Source organism: Mauremys mutica, chromosome 2, assembly GCF_020497125.1.
Source record: "Mauremys mutica isolate MM-2020 ecotype Southern chromosome 2, ASM2049712v1, whole genome shotgun sequence".
NCBI lineage: Eukaryota > Metazoa > Chordata > Testudines > Geoemydidae > Mauremys > Mauremys mutica.
The window spans coordinates 131,546,105-131,567,519 of record NC_059073.1 but is presented as its reverse complement, the minus strand read 5'-3'; the positions used below and the strand labels follow the sequence as shown (position 1 = coordinate 131,567,519).

The window sequence follows — 21,415 nt, the reverse complement described above, 5'->3', positions numbered from 1 at the left end:
CAATTGCACAGCTATGCCTCTTCCCCCTGCCGCTTCCATTCCCGGTAGCAACATTCCCGGAAGAGCCATCTGTGCCAGTATTGCTTGGTCTAAAAGATTGTCTCTCAAGAATGGAGGTATCACCAAGCGCTACACTACAGGGCTTATGTCCTCCCCCCTGCACTCAGCAGTAGATTAATCCAGGGAATAGAATGGTCTATGGAGCAGACATGGTCTCTCCCATATTCAAAAGCACCCAAATACCTGGGAGGCATTGTGTTTTATACGGGCTGTGTCAGAAGGTAACATTCTACACTGGAGCGCAAAGAAACAAAGACAGAAGGGGTCTGGGCTGCCAGGAGAACAAACACTGCTGCGTCTGTTGGAAGAGCAACTCAGAGTCAGCCGAAGAGGAAGAGGAACAAATACTGAGGTGGATGAAGGGGAGTCTGCTGGCTCCAATATGCTGGGGGAGCAAGCTGAAGATCTCGCCTAGCTATTGGCTCCATTAGCACAGCACCTGCTTCTCGCAAGCAGCTCAACATCTTTGCTGTACTGGAAGGAAGCTCCAGGTTGGATCTTTGCCACTCCAATTTCTTGAGGTGGACGGGCATGTTTGGCTTGTCCCCTCAGATTTCCAGCTCACTGCACGCATTGCGTCACAGAGCCTGGTAGGCATGGTTACATACTGGAGCTGCTGCGCCTGATGTCAGCAGTGTCTGCTGGGATTGCAGAGGTATGACAAACTAGCCTGACACATCGCTCCAGAAATATACAACATAAAACCAGGTTGTTTTCCCCATTTCCAAAACATCTGCTGTGAATTAACAACTCAGCTTGCACCAGCAATTACACGGACAGACGAAACGAGGCTGCTAGCATACCCCATTGCTCACAGGTAGCAGTTCCTATTTTCTGCACTAGTGCCTCCGTCTCCTGCGGACTGAAATTTGGCTTCCTCTTTCAGCATTATCAAGAGCGGGAAGGTTGCTGCCTTAGAGTTGGCAGTAACTGCTGGGAATGTCCGTTTCAATTTCTAGGGAAGCCAAGGTAGTATATACAGGCCAGGGCTAGGCTCTTTTGACAAGTTCCTTATAAATAAATATGTGCTGTTATTATTGTCCTTATTTATTAACGACATGTCCTCGTCTACCATGCACCAATCAAGGCTTTTGTCTGTTTCCACTGCCAACAGTGGGACAAATTCTCTGTCAAATTTACACCCATGGCAAAACATTCATGTAAACCAGAGCTGAGGTTTGGGCAAAGCAATCTGTTCTGGTGGGTCCTGAGGATTGACAGAATTGTCATTTTGTTGAAAACAATCCAAACCTTGATGGCATCAGCTGAGTTTTGCGTTGAGTTTCATGTTCACTAAATCATTAAAACCCATGCACAAAAGAGCCCCCATCCTCAAGCTGCCTGTAAAAATTCCCTTCCCCCTAGAGTTTTCCAGTGTTCTAGTTTGGGAAAGACGGGTCCCATTTCAGATTCACTCCTGTCACTGATTACTAACAGCACAGCCGGGGTGGATATGAGAGAGTATGACTGAAGTCCATTTGTGATTAATACTCCACAGCCTGTCCTTTAGTGCTAATGCGTTCACCTTCCATTGATCCCAGCACAGCCCCACACAGTAGCCAAACCAGCAATCTGCGTACAGTATTCATTTCTGACTCCCATATATCTGACTGACACCAAGCCAGCCTCACATTTATAATCATTTACACCTCTTTCCTCTGGAATTCCATGCAGCATATTCCCTACAGCTCAAAGAGTGTATGCTCTGGTCTCTGATGTCAAGGCGGGGTATGTACTGTATTATTTTCCTCTTACTAGCATTATACAATGAAATATCCTTCTGCTATTCCCTCCCTGTTTAATGGGAATTTATTTAATTTTGTTTTGATGATGTGCAGTGCTGTTAATTGCTGTTCTAACATCTCTAATGATATATCCTTCCTAATTGTTTATAGCTTGCCTACCTCTTAAGTGCTTAAATACTTTCAAATATTAATCTATTCGCTGCAAAATTAGAAATTTCTTCTCAGCAATGGATAGCACAGCACATTTAATATGAAAACTTGAGTTCAAATTGCTGAACTCTTAATTGAGCTCACTAACTACATTCTTTTTGAAACCTAGTTTTTCAATATAGTCTTCAAATTGCAGAACTGACTTTGCAAGATTAGACAGCAGCACGAAGAGATGCAGCAGGCAATGTTACAATGGCGTTATTTAACCATTGGATCCACAATTAGAGAGCAATATAACCAGCAATAAAATTATTTTTAATTTAAACAGCGTTGTTCTGCATTTACATTTTTGATTGCATTGTCCCATTTTAAATACTCCTTGGCCAGTTACAAAATCAGCTGCAAAAGTTTCTTCTTTTCATGCATTTCCTTTCTATGATGGATTGGTTCAATAATCTTATAAAGGATAAGTTTTATCCACAAGGTATTAACGTAATGAGACCAAGCAGAACAACAAATGTTCCATACATTGGGGTAGCATTACCAGACATTCCTAAGGGCCAAAGAAAAAACTTAGAAAATCAAGTCCAGGCCATATATTGAGTGGATGTAGTGCAGGGACTTGTTTTACTGTTCTCTAAGCATGGGAATTTTAAAGAATAGTCTCTACATTTCTGTATCAATATTCAATGATAGCCCAAAAAGTGATTCCACCATAGCAGAAGAATTCGGCAGTTTCCAGCAATATATTATAGCCATTGCAAAACTTCATTCTAACAAATTCAGGCTCTGAGTAACAAAGAAGATCTTACCTCATAATGTGCCACTCTCTGAGATTCTGATATTAGCTGAGCACTGCACACTTTGCAATAGCTTTCAGTGAATAATTCCTGGTCAATATCAGACGACTTCATCTGCTTACAGTGATACAAACAGACAACAGAACAGAACGAATGATTATTTTCAGTGCTAGCACATACCACGGACAATATAGAATAGTTAAATTTCACAATGATCCATGAAGAGTGGAGCAAACCAACATTCCGAGGAAGTTGGATGTTCTCCAAAATGTCATTACAAGCGAACGAAGTTGTAGCATCTTAAATTCTGTAAGTATGGAGAATGTTGGCAACCCCAGCTAGATACCATTGTATGCAATTCTCAAATAAATGTTGAGTTGTGCATCCAGCAGGGACTGCGGATAATCTATTTATTTCTATTCTTGAGTGATTTGGAACCATCAAGTTATGCACACAACTAGCCTATGTAAATACACGTTCTTATTCCTGATACCCTCCCTTCTCCGCCTTCTTACTGTCTGTTACATTTACTTGCTGTCTTTCTTACATTGGATCATAAATAAACTTTAGGACAAGAACCATGATACCCTGTAATACAATAGGGTCCCACTATGGGCTTGGCCTTCTGGTTTCCATTACAATGTAATAAATAAAATAATAATAAAGGACTCAAAGGAAACAGCAGAAAGCAAATAAAATGTTCTCAGCCTGTAAAAGAAAATCCAGACCTAAAAACATTTACCTTTTTAATAAACATAATTAATTATTGCTGGTATTATTTCCAGATTTCCACAATGAAAAGCCAGACATGGAATTAATTACAAAAGACCCACCCCCTACCCACACACACCTTGCTCTGCTTGCTGCAGTTTATGGTGACATGTTTCAGTCTGATGACCAGAAGTGCTGTGAAAACATTTCTAAGAAACACAACAACACAGGAGGCATGTGTTCAAGACCTACTTAGGACTGATGGATCCTTTAAGTGATCCAAAGTCCCTCTTCCTTGGGGTGTGAGCAGGACTTGAAGATTTGTCTCCAAAGTCAGGACAAGACAGGGTATTGACCCACTGCACCTCCCATTTTAGATATATGGATTTTTACCATGTGTCATCATGCCTCTCGCCTCCAGAGTGCCTCCTAGTGGCCAGGTACAACGTTACAGGGATTTTCTCAGCACAGCACCACCTGCAATTATCCTAGTACCACAAAAGTCTCCTGATGTGGGCAGCCTCTCCCTCCGGCCAGCTCCCATTCAGCCCATCCCTCCTGTCAAGCCCATCCCATTCAGCCCATCTCCCAGCCTCTATCTGGCCCTTTCTGTTCTTCACGTCTTTTCTTCTTGACCCCAGCCTCTCTCTTCTTGGCCTGGGGCAGGGCCGACGCTACCCCATTGGGAGCCCTACGCAGGAATATTCCCCCCCATGACACTGCACCCCATATTCTTCATAGTGATATTATTATATGAGATATGATTATGGCATAATTATGATGGATTTTATGCAAGATGGGTCATGTAAGATGTCATTAGAAAAGTTATGATTTGCTGAATACAGTTAGCCTGTTTGTGTGCATGTATCATTTTTTAGTCTGAATTTTGAATATTGACTACATATCTGTATTTCACATGTAGTTACATCTGGGTGATGCTCATTAGGCAAGATGCTTTCAGTCTAGGTTGTGGGTGGGGAAGGGCCTATTCGGGGTAATGGGCCATTAGGGGGAACAATAGGCCTTAAGAGAAGATTATCCCGCACCAGGTGAGCCTTTCTGAGAATGCTCCAGACGCTTGTAAGTAATGGCTGCTATGACTCAGCAAGGTATGCAAGGGCCTGTGACCAGACCACCTGACTCTGAACTCCATCTTGGGATGTCAGTGTTTTGCCACAAACTGAGGGTTTGGGGCAAAGGGTCAGGATCGCCTGAGCTGCCTGTAGGGCTTGGGGCATCGATGGCACCTGAAGCTGACAGAGGCCTGCACTGCTATCCAGAGTCACAAGCAAGGTATGGGATGGGCTGCACCGCACGGCTCAACCTGAGCTAGGGCCTGACTTCCAGAAGGGGGCGTTGAGCTGCCCAATACGGGTCTTGACTCGCCCCCAGCCCTCTCCTTTCCCTTGCGGGAAGTAGGAGATCTTCCCCTCACTGTCTTCTTCGGCATCTTGGCTGGAGCTATGGAAGGGGATCGGTGCCGGCTCGTGGATGGCACTGGTGGAGCACTGCGCACCGATGCCGTGGTGCTCAGTGCGGAGTCAGACCATTGCTCCAGTGCCGGAGTGAGCGCCGACTCCATCAGGGGTGCTTTCAGGAGGTTGTCACGCTCCTTTTTCAGCCTGGCTTTGAAGGACTTACAAATACAACACTTGTCACTTATGTGTCCTTCGCCCAAGCACCTCAGGCAGCTACTATGTGGATCTCTGATGGGCACGGGCTGTTTGCAATGATCGCAAGGCTTAAATCCTCGGGACCAGGGCATGCCCCATCCCCCAGCTGAGTCCCGTTCGGGACGAATGAAGACTTTAAGAACTACTACTAAGGGTAACTAATTCGACTACTAACTATATACAACTATATTATAGGTTTTATAATGTTCGCAAGAACGGAGAACAAAACCAACGCTAGCCGAAGCAGCAGATGTTCCAGCACCATCACTGGTGGCAAGAAGGAACTGAGGGTGGGGGGAACTGGCAGTGCCCCATATACTGCAGCACATGCACTCCACTCCAGAGGGCACCAGAGCCGGTCGCCTACAGATACTGTGGAGGGAAAAACTTCCAGCACCAGTGCATGTGGTGAGCATGCACACCTAATATGGACTGGACATGAGCAAGCACTTGAAGAAGAACTGCTAATTAATAGGCAATCTAACTAGTGTCTTCAGCTTAGTTTGAATTTTTGTTTATTTGCTAGGCAATCTGCTTTGATCTGTTTGCTATCCCTTATAATAACTTAAAAGGGATCTTATGTAGTTAATAAACTTGTTTTTGCTTTATCTAAACCAGTGAAATGCATGGGAAATCATAGTGGGGTAAACTATGAGCTTATACTGTACAAATCCCTGTGCAGTGCAAGACGGTATAATTTTGGGTTTATGATCCAGAGGGAATGCGTGCCTGGGGAGCTGAGTTACCTTGGCTGCAGCCTTTCTACTGTTGGTTCATGCAGTGGATGGTCGGAGAGCCTGCATGTAACTGCAGCTAGGTGTGGCCCTACCTGTGTGAATGCTGGTGGAAGTGTAGGACCAGGAGCAGAAATGCAGCTTGTGAGCATCACAGTATGAGAGGGAGCCTGGGTGGGTGGGTGAGAGGGCTCAGTGGTACCCCAGTTCCAGGTGGGGAACCAGTCACCCCCCCCCACACACACACACAACACATACTAATAATTAATAGGGGACCCCATTGAGCTGCTTGGGGCACGTCTTCACTAGCAATGCTAAAGTGCTTTAACATGGCTTGTGTAGTCGCAGCACAGCACTGGGAAACCTACCGCCATGAGGGGCATAGCTCCCAACGCTAGTGCACTGTCTCTACTGGTGCTTTACGGAGCTGAAACCTGCAGCACTCAGAGGGGTGTTTTTTCACATCCTTGAGTGAGAAAGTTGCAGTGCTGTAAAGTGCCAGTGTAGACAAGCCCTAAGGGTACGTCTATACTTACCGTCCGGGTCGGCGGCTAGCGTTCGACTTCTCGGAGTTCGATATATCGCATCTAATCTAGACGCGATATATCGAACTCCGAACGTGCTCCCGTCGACTCCGGAACTCCACCACCGCGAACAGCGGTGGCGGAGTCGACGGGGGAGCCGCGGACTTCGATCCCGCGGCATCTGGACGGGTGAGTACTTCGAACTAAGGTAGTTCGAGTTCAGCTACGCTATTTGCGTAGCTGAACTTGTGTACCTTAGTTCGACCCCCCCCCCTTAGTGTAGACCAGGCCTAAGTAAGCTTATACCTAGCACCAGCTCTGCCTGGAGGGGGGAAAGAGATAGAGGGACCCACGCCCAGCCCTCTATTCCTTGGGTTCCAGCCCAGGGACCCTGTTTAGGCAGCTAAGGACCATTCCTTCCATCCTTCCCCAATTTTCTCTGGGCTGCTCCTGCCTGTACCTCAGTCATCAGCATCTTCACAAGATCTGCAGCCCCTGCCTTGAATTGGTGGTTCCTCAGCTTTTTCTGGGGCCAGCTACAGAAGCATTTCCTAAAAGCCAGTCTCAGCTCTTCCCTGTAGCAGCTGGATTGTACTGCCAGCCGCTCTCTGCCCTTTGTACTGCAAGTCAGTATCTCTCTCCTTTAAACAGGTGCTCCCCCTCAGCCCTCTCTCTGGGACTGGGTTTGTATTCATTCCCTGCCACTTTGCCTTAGCTTACTCAGTGGCAAGGCTTTAGCCAGCTCTCTTCAGCTGAGCACCCTCCTTGATTAGCCTTCCAATCTGAAGGGGTCAGCAGCCCAGCCTTCTCCTGTCAGTATCTGTCTGCTGGGAGGGAGGAGGCAGCACCAGCTTTTATGCTGCTCCCCTTCTCCCAATATTTTCCCAACTGGTTGTGTGACAGAGAAGCCTTGCCCTGCCTTCTCTGCTTCCAGTCTCAGATTCCTTCCCCGGACCCTTAGGTCTCCATATGTATTTATGAGACCTTCCAAACCCTTAAAAGTCTAAGTCAGGCACCAGAGCGGGCTGCCCATTAGGCACTACTGCCCTCAGTAGCAGACTACCTCCTCACAGCTCTGTTTTACTATTTTAAGTGTATGAATTAAGATTGCAAACTGTTTTCCATCTTAATTATCCTCCAAATATATAAATACTGATGTGCATAACCATTTATAACATGTATTACTCATACCTGAAACATGCTTATAACACCTGTTTATAAACAGTTAATCAATGATTATCTGAACATGTAATTTTATTATAAAATGTGATGGACATGCAGTTTGACATGATAGTGTTTTGCAGCTGTATTCCAGACCCCAAGGGAAACAGCCCTGGTGATTTACTAGGTTTTGCTGTTCTCAGAGAGCTATTTAAATATTTTTGTATTCCCTGCAATTTACTATAAGGAAATTCACAAAAATAGATTAAATGAGTGACCTGGCTAATAGGAATCTCTAAATCCACTGCACACTCCTTTTTCATTATGCAAGTGACTGCAGAAATCAAAGGTTATGTATTTAGAATCATAGATTATTAGGGTTGGAAGGGACCTCAGAAGATCATCTAGTCCAACCTGCTGCTCAAAGCAGGACCAATCCCCAAATGGCCCCCTCAAGGATTGAACTCACAACCCTGGGTTTAGCAGGCCAATGTGCAAACCACTGAGCTATCGAAAATATCCAAGGTACACGTCAGGAAGAGCAAGGCTGGCAGGGAAGTGAACCCTAGCAAAGCAACAGAGCATCAGAAATAGCTTTAGAAGCAGCATATACAAATCTGTGTCCTGATCAAGATCCATTTTCTATTTGTATATCAGTCACAACAACCCCATGTGCAGTCTAAGGTGGTAAACAATACAGCTTCTTTAGCACTGATCTAAGTCAATTGATTGTGATGGAAAATAAATAATGTGGAAAATAAAAGGCTACAGAACAGTGTAGGCAGAAAAATTACCATGTGCAGAAAGCTGTGTTTCTGATAGCTAATTACTGGGTTTCAGGGTATGCTCACTCACTTTTGCTACCTGCTCTAGGTTTCACCTCCATTTTTATTCTCTGGAAAATGATGTATTGAGAAACTATTCCCAATATTCCAGCAGGTATTTCAGGTACCCAAAAATTTCATTGTGAAATCCTGTCAAGCACAGACTGAAAATGCAAGAAAATAGTCTCACTTAAATCTAACAGATTAGTTTTGCATCAAATTTAAGGATCTCAAGCCAGAAATCAAGTAGCTAAAGGTGTTAATTCTAGTTTGCTTACAAGTGGTATGTACTCTAACATCCTAGGAACTCTGCAACAGCTAACCACTGTAGGGCACATGAGGTGGAGCCGCAGCATTAGCTCATCCCTTTACATTATGAAAAACAGATCCTAAGCCTATTTTAAAGCACAAAGCACAACCTCAGTCTTTTATGGATAAACCTGTATGATTCCCATTAAAGGAAGAGAACCTAATGTTTTCCATATATACAGTGGCTCTCTGTGTATTGACTCTACAGGCCTGAAACCTGAAGAGATGTGAGTAAGATGTGCTACTGTTATTGCACATTGCTCAGTGGGTGGGTCCAGTTATTATGCGGGCAATATGTAAGCAGAATGTTACATATTACAGGCATTATGGAAAGATTCATGTGTGGTCCTGTTCAAACTAACTAATAGGGCCACTTCTCATAATGTGTGCTAAAATACATCAGTGACGTAGTTACAGACCATGCACAACCAAAGCATTCCCAACATGTTGTGTGTTTTTGTAACACCTTTGGTACCAGCGGATCCCGAAATGCCATGCACACTAACCGAAAATGTGCATTTTCTATACAGGGACCACTTCATCAGCCATGAAGGTGCAGCCTCTTCTGGAGTGAAATATGGCAATTGTTTATCACACAGGAGTGCTATGTTAACAGGGCAGGGCAGGAAAGGCCCAGTCCTGTGACACCCCAAAGATCACTGGTACCAAAACAAACAATAACTTCTCCAATTAAAATGCCACAGGGATTTAAGTCATTATATTTTGACTCCCTATGTCAGACCACCCGAGTTAACACCCCTGCTCTGGTCAGGTGTACCATGGGATCCTTATTGACCTTGGATGTGCAAAGGCCAGGACCTTGAGCAACACAGTATTGCTGAGCTCTCCCTTCTGGGCGCTGACTCAGCACTGACTCAGGGGCACGAGTGCCACCCACTGCAGCACGCAGCACACCTTCAAGACCCTGGATTTCCCCTAGAGAGCTCCCCTCCACACACTGACTCAGCCCAGCCTCACTCAGCGTGGGAGAGCTCCTGCCTGCCAGCTGGATGTGGCTGAGCAGAAGACATTAAATCTGTGGGGAGTATTATAAGAGGCTTCATATCTCTTTTACTGATTAGCCACAATTCATTACTGAAAAACTGAACACCTGTCGCTTACTGATACCACTTCTCTCACGGAGGGTGACCAGACAGCCAGTGTGAAAAGCAGGATGGGGTAGGGGGTGATGGGCATCTATATAAGATGAAGCCCCAAATATCAGGACTGTCCCTATAAAATCAGGACACGTGGTCGCTCTACTCCATTGCACAGTAAGCCCCTTGGAGGCACAGTTGCATTCGGTACATTTTCCTGCTCCAGTTGCTCACAGGACCAGCCTCCCCCCACACTCCTGGGGAACATTTAATCCAGGTTTCAGAGTAGCAGCCGTGTTAGTCTGTATCCGCAAAAAGAACAGGAGTACTTGTGGCACCTTAGAGACTAATAAATTTATTTCAGCATAAGCTTTCGTGGGCTACAGCTCACTTACTCGGATGCATAGAATGGAACACACAGACAGAAGTTATTTATACATACAGAGATAATTCTTGTCCTGGCTTTCCCTCCTGAAGGAATCACAGTGCACTTTGCCCAAGCCTCCATGTTTCCAGCTTCCCAGCAGGTAGCTTCTAAGGACTTACCCACTCTCAGCTTCCAACAGCAGAACAGAGGGACACCAAATTGCTCAGACCTCTTTCAGTAGCATGGATGGGGCCTGCCATTGTCCCTCTCCCCAGGCGCAATTCAGGGCTCAGCATTTCACCTTGGTTCAGTCGAGTCTCTCTAATGCTGGGAAGCAGTAGATGCAGTCACATGAAAACACTATCCACAGCGATGGCTCCCACCAGGGAGGGGAGGGGGAGCCCACAGCTAGTCTGTGCACTGGCAGGCAAAGCCAGGTGCAGGCTCCCAAGGTCTCAGTGACAGGGAGCAGAGAGAACCCAGTGCCCTAATCACACTAAGAATGCTGCCCTGAGGGCTCGCTGACTGCCTTTGCATTTTAAAGGGCTTTATTGCTTTTTAATAGAGACACAATGTCAAAGAGGAAGAAGAGTGAGGGACAGAGAGATTAGAGGGTAGAGGAGAATAAATGGAACCAAAGCCTCCTTTATGCCATTTCTTGAAGTCTTTGTATTAGACTAAAGCATGCAGAAGACTCAGTCATACGTAAAGCCTGTGCAATTAAAAAAAATTAGGAAGCTTTTGGCAACAATAACTGTTTAGGGTGCAATTTATTACAAAGTGTCTGAGAAAAAAATAGTCATCTCAGCAAAGGGATCTTATATATTAGAATGTGAGCTACCTCCATTAAAGGAAGATTTCCATAGAAAACACTGCATTACTTGTACCCATTTAAATAAATAATCCTCACAAAAACACCACTATGAAGCCAGACAGATTGAGGACAGATTTAAATTCAAGTATCAAGCACTGACAAGGAAAAAACAGAGTCCTTTACTTATCCCACATAAATCTTGCAAAAAAATGGACAATAGCTAAAAGGTACTGTAACTAGAGCAACAGCTGCAGACATAGTATGACTTTATTTCTGTTGTAGTTTGCCGAACGACAGCAGAAATAAACATTCATTTTCAACTGGATTTCTCCTCAGCAACAAACTATGGCATAAATGCAAACTTCACTTGGTGCTAAGGCAGTATTTTGATTGAGCTTTCTTTTGCATATTACCATACACAAGACACCCACTCACCTGTTCAGCAACAACATACAGACCCAAGCAGATAGTACTAAAAATACAGGCTGTTAGAATAGGGAAGGGAGAATATGAGGGACGGGAGAGGGAAGACAATCAGATTATCCAGGATGTCTCTCTCCTGGACAAGAGAATCTATTGCTCCTGAAACATCAGTAAGGGTTTCCCCAAGCCTGGGTGAATGCTGTCCCTTTATGGGCTCTGAATCATGCAAGAGAAACTCCTTCACAGGACCACATCCTCATTCTGAATGGGCTGAGAACACCTCCCAAGCTGTCTCCGCAGTGGCAGGTCAGATATTTCTGTTTCTGGGTGACACAAGTAGCTCAGCAGCCAAAGAATTTAAAAACTGACTTTTGGGGGGACCACAATAAATATCTGGGGTGAGTAACTTGAGAGACTAGTGTGACCGTGGCCCCTATTTCCACCCGAACCAGTCCGCACACCCACCCCCAAGCAAGAATGTGGCTTCTATCCGGCATCAAAGCATCACTCTACCTGTCCTAGATATTCCCCTTTACAAACCCATAACAGACTGGTCCCTGTGCTTCCCAAGCAGACTGGCAAGATCCTGTAAACAGTGCATGCTGCACTTTGGAGTACAAGGGACTGGACTCAGGTCCAGAATGGTCCTATTAGCAGGTGCTGTGCTGGGCAAGCATATAAGATCATAGGATAAGATGATAGATGGATGTGTACTCAGGAAGATCTGTCATCACTCCCACTCCAAGCTGGATTCACTTTCAGATCCCCTCCTAAACACACACATTACATAAAAGGCCTGATTTTCCTTTCACTTACACCCGCGTAAATCAAGAGTAACTTCACTTAAGACAATAGATTGATATCAAACAGGTGAGAGACCATAATCACACTCAGGGCATTTATTTCAGCTCAAATTAATCAGGATTTAGTATTTCACAGGGTGATAAGAAAAGCAATAGAATGAACGACACACCAGCCAGTGCTGGGTGCTCCCTGTGGAGGGCCACCCATGAATCCCAGAACACTTCTCCATCTGACAACTTCTCATTCTGAATCATTTGTCTGGGTGCAAAAGCTAAACAGAGGAATACTGAAGCTTTGCTATTAAACAGAACTTTGATCTTTAAGGAAAACTAGATTCAAGTTCTCCTCTTCCTGCCCTGCTATATGTACAATGAAATAAAATAATATTTTCTGTTCTGTTAAATTAAACCTAAAGCCAGACTGGTGATGGGAACTGGAGGTAACAATTGCAAAGAGCTGAAGACGCTGATCCAGTCTTTCCAGGTTACTAGGTTTTCAACTCCTATATGAGAGTATTGAGTCCTATGGTAATATGACCCCAGATCAGTGATACATGGAGATATAAGGGTCAGCATAAACAGTAACATTTAAAAGTTCTTGCCTTCCACCTAACGCATCCTGGAAGCAATAATACAGACTGAGAACACTGGCCACTCCTTAATACAACTTAAGATAATAGGATGATCACAAGGTTTGATGGGCTATGAATTGTTTACTGGGAACCTAGTCCAGATCCCTATTAAAATAAATTATTTGGCCTTGCTTATTTTTTTCTCTAGGCAAATCCCACTCATCAGTTCCTTTACAGAACTGTCACAAAATGGATTCTCTCTCCCACAACATTGTTTACAAAACAAAATTTCAAAAATAATTTTGAGTCACTCAAAATGTTTTTTTTACTCTTAAAATAAAATAAAGTAAATTTTGAAATGATAAATCAACCCATTCATTCCAAACATATAAAAGTGGTCTCATTTTGGCATTTTTGAATTTTTATTTTCCCCATTATTTTTGCAAACAAAATTTCATCAAATCAATCACTCTCTCTCTCTCTCTCTCTCTCTCTCACACACACACACTCATTGAAATTGCATTTTTGACAAAAGTTCTCTCACCATTTCTAGTCTGTAGTGTGAACAGGTTAAAAGAGAAGAGGCTACTGCTAGCCTGAAGTAAAGACTAAAACGTTGGTACAACTCTAGTCTCAGGGAACACACTTGCAAAGGTACTTATTCAGGTTTCCCTTGTAAGTTGCTAAGACATTTCCTATCACACCAAGTCAGCGTGTGCCGCAGAAGCACCATCTCTCTCAGAAGCAGCTTTCTCAGGAACTCCCTGGCTCTTACTCAGGGTCTGCAGGGGAGGGGTGGGGTTGCCTTCTTATTCCCAGCATGCCTTTCTGAGGACTGGCTCTTTAAATTTGGCTGATACAAACAGCTGCATCCCTAACATGGCCATTTTACATTTGGCTGCTGTTTGGTGCAGCTGCCTTCCTGCTTCCTTTACCTTTGTTGTGTTTTTCCCTAAGGGCAATGCCATGTTCTCACAGAACAGACTGTCGGGGCCAGCAGTGGGGTGGGCGGGCACCAGGCTCATGGGAAGTGAAGAAAGTTGCCTTGTTTTTAACGATGGCTTCTCCTGTTCCAAAAGCTGAAGCAGCCCTAATCTGGCCAGCCCTGGTGGGAGAGGACGTTCCCAGCGTGCCTGCACCTTGCAGAAGGTGATCTCACAAACAGAGCTCGGTGACGGTGTTGGAAAATCATAGTGCTAATGAAGCCTTTCCGTATTAGGCCTGAGTAAACCAAAGTTATGTTATGCTTGTCCAAACTGTGTTGGAAAGCTTACAGAACTCATTAGACTGAAGGCCGTGTATCTACCTAAGTCAGCTATTTCGCTTATCAGTTTTGTTTGGCTCCCCAAGTATATGTTGGCTCCCCAATTGTATGCAGCTGCGTTCACATGTATGCATCCAAAGTATCTAGTACAAAGGGTCAACGGATGTATCTTGTGTCCCCTTCAGAATGACAAATGTATCCTCAACAGCTGTATGTTTCTTGTAGCCCCCACAAAATGATATATGTATCCTGCGTACCCAATTATCCCCTAACAGATACATGTACAGGTTCTACAGGTCAATCAAATGACGTAGACGAACGTAGGCTAAGTTGTTTGTTACTGATTATAAAAGGGGACCGTCCGGGTTTGTGGGGTGTGTCTCTCTCTTTGGCACGAGCTGAGATGAGAGCACCCGCTCAGCTGACCGATCAATAAAGATAATGGTACTCGTCTCTCTGATCCTCCGTGCCTCCTTGGTGTAATTAGGTAAGCTCCGGGGGGAAAACGAGCCCTTTTGGCTAACAACGGCACTATTGGGAAGCGTGCAGCCCACTCAGCACTAGGGCACTTCTGGAGGGAGGGTTGCCAACTTTCTAATCACACAAAACCCAACACTCCTGCCCTGAGGTCTCACCCCTGCCCCGCCCTCCACTTGCTCCATCCAGCGCGTGGAACCTCTCTGGCTGCCCATGCACCGCAGGGACCTGGCGGCTGCTTCCAGGAGCTGCACGGAACCAGGGCAGGCAGGGAGCTTAGCCCCAAGCCTCTGCTGCACTGCTGACCAGACTTTTAAAAGGGTCCCTTTTTGACCAGGCACCTGACAACCCTATCTGGAGATGATGGGTCCCAGGGAATACATGGGGTGGGGCCGAGGGGATATCTAGAAAGGCAATGATTCAGAGCCTCCCTCTCATGTGCTCCTGCTGGCAGAACTCCTGCTGTGTTTCGAAGCTGCCCCAGAGGTTGGTCTCTGGAGCATGGAGGCAGAAGCACTGCCTGTGCTCTGGACTGGTTCCCTCTTGCTTACTGCAGAGCTAAGCTGCCTCACGGGGGTATAATATATATATATAAATAAAATTTGACCCTGTGTTTCCCTAGGCAGTGAAGGCAGAGACTCTCCTTGGCTGCAGTTATGCACCGTGACTCCCAGGGAGCAGCGTAGGGGCAGGGCAGTGGTTTTTAAATGAGCACTGACTTTTGAGAAGTTTCCATGCTGCTAAAATGAATCTGCCTCCAAATTTTGCACCCTGAAGTTCCCAGTGCAGCTACCTAAATCCAGCAATGATTATTTTTGTGCTAGTGTCATGGCCACAGGCCCCAAGTGGGCTAGGTCCTACACACTCACACTGTAGGGCAGTCAGTCTATATCACCCTCAGGTATTTGGAACGTTTTTAGGCCCTGCCATGATGCATAGAACCAAGAGGGGAAACTTCCTGCATCCTTCTAGAAGGGACGGTCAACAAGCAGCTGTATCACTGTAGCTATCCCAATCACAGCATCTGTAGATAATGTACAAGGTCTTTAATCTTTAACTATGGGCATATTCTAGGTACAAATCCCAAGAACAGGGCAAGATACTTCATTATTTAAGCAATAAGAAACGGCTCTTTAAATAAAGTAGGTGCGAGAAAGACGAAGGACAGTTTAGGTTCTCTTCTTAGCAGGGAAGGAGAGCTAATAACTGGGGACAACAAAAAGTTGAGGTGTTCATTGCCCATTTTGCTTCAGTCTTCACTACAAAGGTGAAGGTGACTAGATACTCAACACACAGATTAACAAGGGGGAAGGAATGCAAGCCAAAACAGGGAAAGAACAGGTTAAAGGATATTTAGATAAGTTAGATGTATACCATTCAGCATGGCCTAATGAAATTCATCCTAGAGAGCTTAAGGAACTAGATGAAGAAATCTCAGAACCATTAGCAATTATCTTAGAGAACTCCTGTAGGACTGATGAGGTTCCAGAAGACTGGAGAAGGGGAACAAAGAGGACCCGGAGAATTATAGACCAGTCAGTCTAACGTCAATACCTAGAAAGATACTGGAACAAATTATTAAACAAATAATTTCTAAGCACCTGGAGGATAATAGCTTTATAAGGAACAGCCAGCATGGATTTGTCAAGAACAAATCATGTCAAACCAACCTCATTTCCTTCTTTGACAGGGTCACTGGCCTAGTGGATGGGGGGAAGCCGTAGATGTGATACATCTTGATTTCAATAAGGTTTTTGACACAGTCCCACATGACTGTCTCATAAGCAAATGAGGTTAATGCAGTCTAGATGAAATTACTATCAGGTGGGTGCACAACTAGTTGAAAGACTGTACTCAAAGAATAGTTATCAATGGTTTGCTGTCAAACAAGGAGGGCGTATATTTAGTGGGGTCCCACAGGGGTCAGTCTTGGGTCCGGTACTACTCAATATTTTCATTAACGACTTGGATAATGGAGTGGAAAGTAGGGTTACAAAATTTGCAGATGACTCAAAGCTGGGAGGGGTTGCAAGCACTTTGAAGAACAGGATTAGAATTCAAAACGACCTTGACAAATTGGAGAATCGGTCTGAATTCAACAAGATGAAATTCAATAAAGACAAGTGCAAAGCACTTCACATAGGAAGGAAAAATCAAACACACAACTACAAAATGGGGACTACCTGGCTAGTTGGTCATACTGGGGAAAAGGCTCTGGGGATTACAGTGGATCACAAACTGAATACAAGTCAACAACATGATGCAGATGGGGAAAGGGCTACTATCATTCCGGGTGTTAAAACAGGAGTGTCATATATCAGACAAGGGAGGTAATTGCCTTGCTCCACTCAGCACTGATGAGGCCTCAGCTAGAGTTCTGTGTCCTGTTCTGAGCACCACCCTTTACGCAAGATGTGGACAAATTGGAGAGTTCAGAGGAGAGCAACAAAAGTGATCAAAGGTTTAGAAAACCTGACCTGTGAGAAAAGTTTGAGGAAACTGGGCATGTTTAGTTCTGAGAAAAGAAGGCTGAGGTGGGACCTGGGGATGGGGATCAATTGTTCTTCATGTCCATGAAGGTCGGACAAGAAGTAATGGGCTTAATCTGCATTGAGGTTAGATGTTAGGAAAAACTTTCTAACTCTCAGGGTAGTTAAGCTCTGGATCAGGCTTCCAAGGGAGGTGGCGGAATCCCTATCATTGCAGGTTTTAAGAACAGGCTGGACAAACACCTGTCAGGGATGGTCTGGGTTTACTTGGTCCTGGCTGTAGGCGCCGACTCCCTGGGTGCTCTGGGGCTGGAGCACCCACAGAGAAAAATGAACAGGTGCTCCGCACCCACCAGCAGCCAAGCTCCGCCCTCCTCACCTCCTTCTCCCCCCCATCCTCCCCAGCGTGCCACGTCCCTGCTCCTCCCCCTCCCAGTGCTTCCTTTCCCCCCCCCCCGCCACCTAACAGCTGTTTGGCGGTGCTTAGGACTTTCCAGGAAGGTGGGGGAGGAGCGGGGACGCAGCACGCTCTGGGGAGGAGGCGGAGAAGAGGCAAGGCAGGGACGGGGACTTGGGGGAAGGAGTCGGAATGGGGATGGGGCGAGGGCAGTGCAGGAGCGGGAAGAGACAGGGCAAGGGCAGGGCCGGCGGGGGGGTCGAGCACCCACTTTTCGAGGTCCCTTTCAGCCCTACAGTTCTATGATTCTATTCAACCCTAATCCAAACTCCTTTTCTGCCCATGGAAAAAAGCAGGTTCCAGCTTTCTCCCATCTGATTTTGCCACAGGGGCTCTCTGTTTTATTGCTTTTGTGAGTTAAATACAAGCAGTGCATTTATTAACTCCCTTTATGACACCTGTAGGTGCAGGGAGTTCAAAAGCAATCAGACACTTCTAATCACTTAATTCCACTTTAATGCTCTCTGTCTTGAAAAATCTAAGGATATGGCTGCACAAGGAAAAACACCAAACTCATGGCTGGCCTGGGTCAGCTGACTCGGGCTTAGGTTCAGGGGCTGAAAAAAATCACTGTGTAGACATTTGGGCTCAGGCATCAATCCGAGCACTGGGAGGGTGGAGGGTCCCCAAACTCAGGCTTTAGTCCAAGTCCAAAATGTCTACACAGTGATTTTTAGCCCCCCAACCCGTGTCAGCTGACCCAAGCCAGCCACTGCCCTGCCACAGGTCTGCTGTCCTTATATAGACGTACCTTAGCAATTATTGAGCCCACAATTGGTTAGTCCTTGGCTCATCTTCAGTAACTAATCTGGATTTTTAAAAAGATACATGGCTGCAGAATTTTTTTTGGAAGGTATCTCAGAACCTACTATCAAGAAGCATGCAAAAAGTAACCCGGACATTCCCTCTTCCACCTCTGCCAGCAAGCAGTCAGCCTCCTAGATAATATTGTTGCAAAACAACATTTGCACTTTGGGTGCTTGATAAGAAACGCAGAAGCTGAGACACGAAGGGATTCAATTTCTGCACCTTCTTAAAAGGCTTGAAGAATTAATGCACAGCCACTGTCTCTGCCAGCTGGACTCAAACCATTCAGCTGAGCGCAAGCACTTAGAGTGCGCTGCAAGTTCTAAATATTTCAAACTCATCGTTCTCTTTCCCCGTCTCCACTGCAAACAATGGTCATTTTGTCTGCTGCTATTTCACAGAGGCTTATTATTTATTGAAGATTTCCTTTTTTCAGTGCCAAACCTCCCCTTTCTGGATCAGTATCCTCTCTGCATGTCAGTTCAGCATCCTCAGCAATAGTAAATTGTGTCATGAGAGACTATTTTAAATATCTTGTGCCATATGGCTACCATTCTACCCACCAGCTTCGGCAACTATACACCTCCAGAAACTGTTTTCATACACATTCTCTCTTTTATTTCACAGTTCACATTTTGGGTTTCATGATTTGTTATTTCTACATTTTGGCAGACAACAATCAGCAGAAAACAACTAACGTCATAGGGATTTTAAAAATACACACAAACTTTAGTACAAAGATCATGCTTTTAGAGACAGTCAGTTTGTGGCCTTGCTACTTCAGAAGGCTACTTCTACACTCTGTTTGATAATGCCCACAAAAGGTAAATCCGAATGCACTTAGAACAATGCCGAAGGAGGGAGGCGGGGGAGGAATACTAGGTGGAGACTGGAAATGAAAGATACAATTTTTTTAGATCAAAGCTGAGTCCCTTAGCAACTGTTGTCCAAATCCTAGAACACACTGCACAGGTACAAGTGTAAAAGCTACAGCGAATGCCAAAAAAGATAATATACCTGTGATGGGTGACTGCAGATCAGCTAACTGTACATGCAAAACTGTTTCATTATCTAGATAAAAGGATGAAAATCACAGACCAGTGGGATAGCAGGGATCAGTTTGATTGGCTAGCTCCAGTCCCAGACCTCATGCCTGTGCACATCAGCTCTGGAAGGGTAAGTAGTTCTGAGCTACACATTTATTCTCTTCACTCAAAGTGAATAACGCTTTTCTAATCGGAATTGTCTAAACCTGGAAGGAAGGGCAGCAGTTTGGACTTGGCACACACTTCGGCACGTTTTTTCTCAAAACCAGCACGCATCCTGCTGCTCATGGTTACTTACAGGTGGCACTGGCCATGGCGGCGTTAAGCTGGAATTCAGAAAGCCTTGTACTGCTAGCACATTTCCAGGCCTCATAATTAAAGTCACCCACTTGATCACCTGCTCGAGGACGTGTAATTAGAACTGCTGCACTGGCTGAATTTTTCATCTCATTTGATCAACAACAAAGAGCACTAACAAGATAAAGCACAAAGTTGTACCTTCTTGTGTTTGCTCCAGTTGGGGGAAGGGATCCTCACTTTTCAGTCCCTTATCCAATTTATTCTCAGACACCTTATCCACCTTCTCCAGAAATAAAGGCCAGAGATATCCAATGGTTACATTCAAAGGATAGGTGACAAGTGAGCATTGGGATGAATGACAAATGGGAGCAACAATCCAGAAATTAAGGGCCAGGATTCTGATCGGTGTTAGGAATTATTTGTGTTCTTTTGTGACTCATGATCATGAGTAACACAGCCTGCTTTCTCAAGTTGTTTAGTTTATTTTGCAATCAAGAGTAAAAACTTCCTGTATTAATAATGAATGTGCTTTCAGCAATTGTCTGCATATGCTACAGTTATAACAAGGCATTTGAAGAAATGCAAACTATTGCCTTTTGAAGTGACTCCTTTCGCAGCCTAGTCAGCGTGATGGATGGCTGGGCCCATTTCATGAGTTAATGTTTTTTGTATGTTTTTACTGCCATGGGGTAGGTGGTGTTTCAGCAGTGCAAGGGAACAACAGGGTTTGTGTGTGTGGAGATCGCGTGGCGAGGTCACCAGCATAACAAAGTGGGAGAAGGACCAAATAAGCAGAAGGAAACGGAGAGCAGAGAAACATCCGACCTCGCGTTGCTAATGCGAGCTCTAGCACCTCCCGCTGGCAGTAGGGCACTGCTAACGGAGTTAACAGGCTTGCAGTACACGCTGCAGCGGGCTCTCGGAACTCCAGGCTGATGAACGCTGGAGAGGAGAAGGGGTTTGTCGGGTGGAGCCCTGGGCAGTGGATTCCCACTCCCCACAAAATGTTGGAAAACACCATTACAATGAATAAAGCAAAACTAAGATCCTACTGATAAGAGGAGCTCAGGGGAAAGGGTGCAAAAAGCAGAGGGGTGATTGCTGAAGTGAGGCCTTCTCGCCTGACACAGAGAGCAAGACTGAAGCCGGGGGCTCAAGAATTTCTCCTATGAAATGCATGGCCTGACCCCCGAGCTGGGTAGTGCTGGTGTGAGTCCAGCTTGGGGTCACCATCTCCAGGAGGGGCTGGTTTTGACCCCAATCTATGGAGAATTGGATGGCAGCGGTTCCAAACCTGCTGGGCTTTGCCATTACACAAACCCCCTGACCACAGGGTGCTGACTTGCCAGAAACTAAATTTGGATTACGTTCACTTGTTCCCTTCTCCAAAGGGATTCTGAGCAGAGGAGTCCAGGCTCAGAGCTGTCTACTGCAGTGCACAGAGTGCCACCTAACAGTTGTCTGGAAGGTTAATGCTTCCAGTGCACGCTGGTCCCTGTAAGGACAGTGGTAAAAACATTCTTATGGCCGGCATTTGAAATCACAGACTCCTATCTCAGCAGTATTTCTTTGCACGCTGGCAGGGCAGCATGCAGGGCAGAGCCTGCAACCCTCACTACTGCACAAAGGAAACCGGCCGAAAGTCATAATTGCAGTATTTTATTTTTTATGGTTCAAAATCAGCTGTCACACAATGCAGCCCACCCTGGGTCCAGACATCCGCCAAGGCTGCTAAGGGAGCCCTTGTGGCTGGGGTGGACACAGCTTCATGGGCAGAGAGCTTCCTGCTGTTTGAGGGTCTACATGCT

At 45.4% G+C, this 21,415-nt stretch overlaps 1 protein-coding gene across 14 annotated transcripts in view; it reads right to left on the bottom strand.

Annotated features, from left to right (window-relative positions):
* Positions 1-21,415, bottom strand: part of ZMAT4 (zinc finger matrin-type 4) — a 480,660-nt gene that overhangs the window by 431,303 nt on the left and 27,942 nt on the right. For 12 of the 14 annotated variants that reach the window (XM_045005480.1, XM_045005486.1, XM_045005482.1 and 9 more), the window contains one exon: positions 2,768-2,872. In XM_045005480.1, the coding sequence (XP_044861415.1) occupies positions 2,768-2,872 (105 nt within the window). The remainder of the gene's footprint in view (positions 1-2,767; positions 2,873-21,415) is intronic. The other 2 variants (XM_045005488.1, XM_045005485.1) reach the window with 1 other exon arrangement.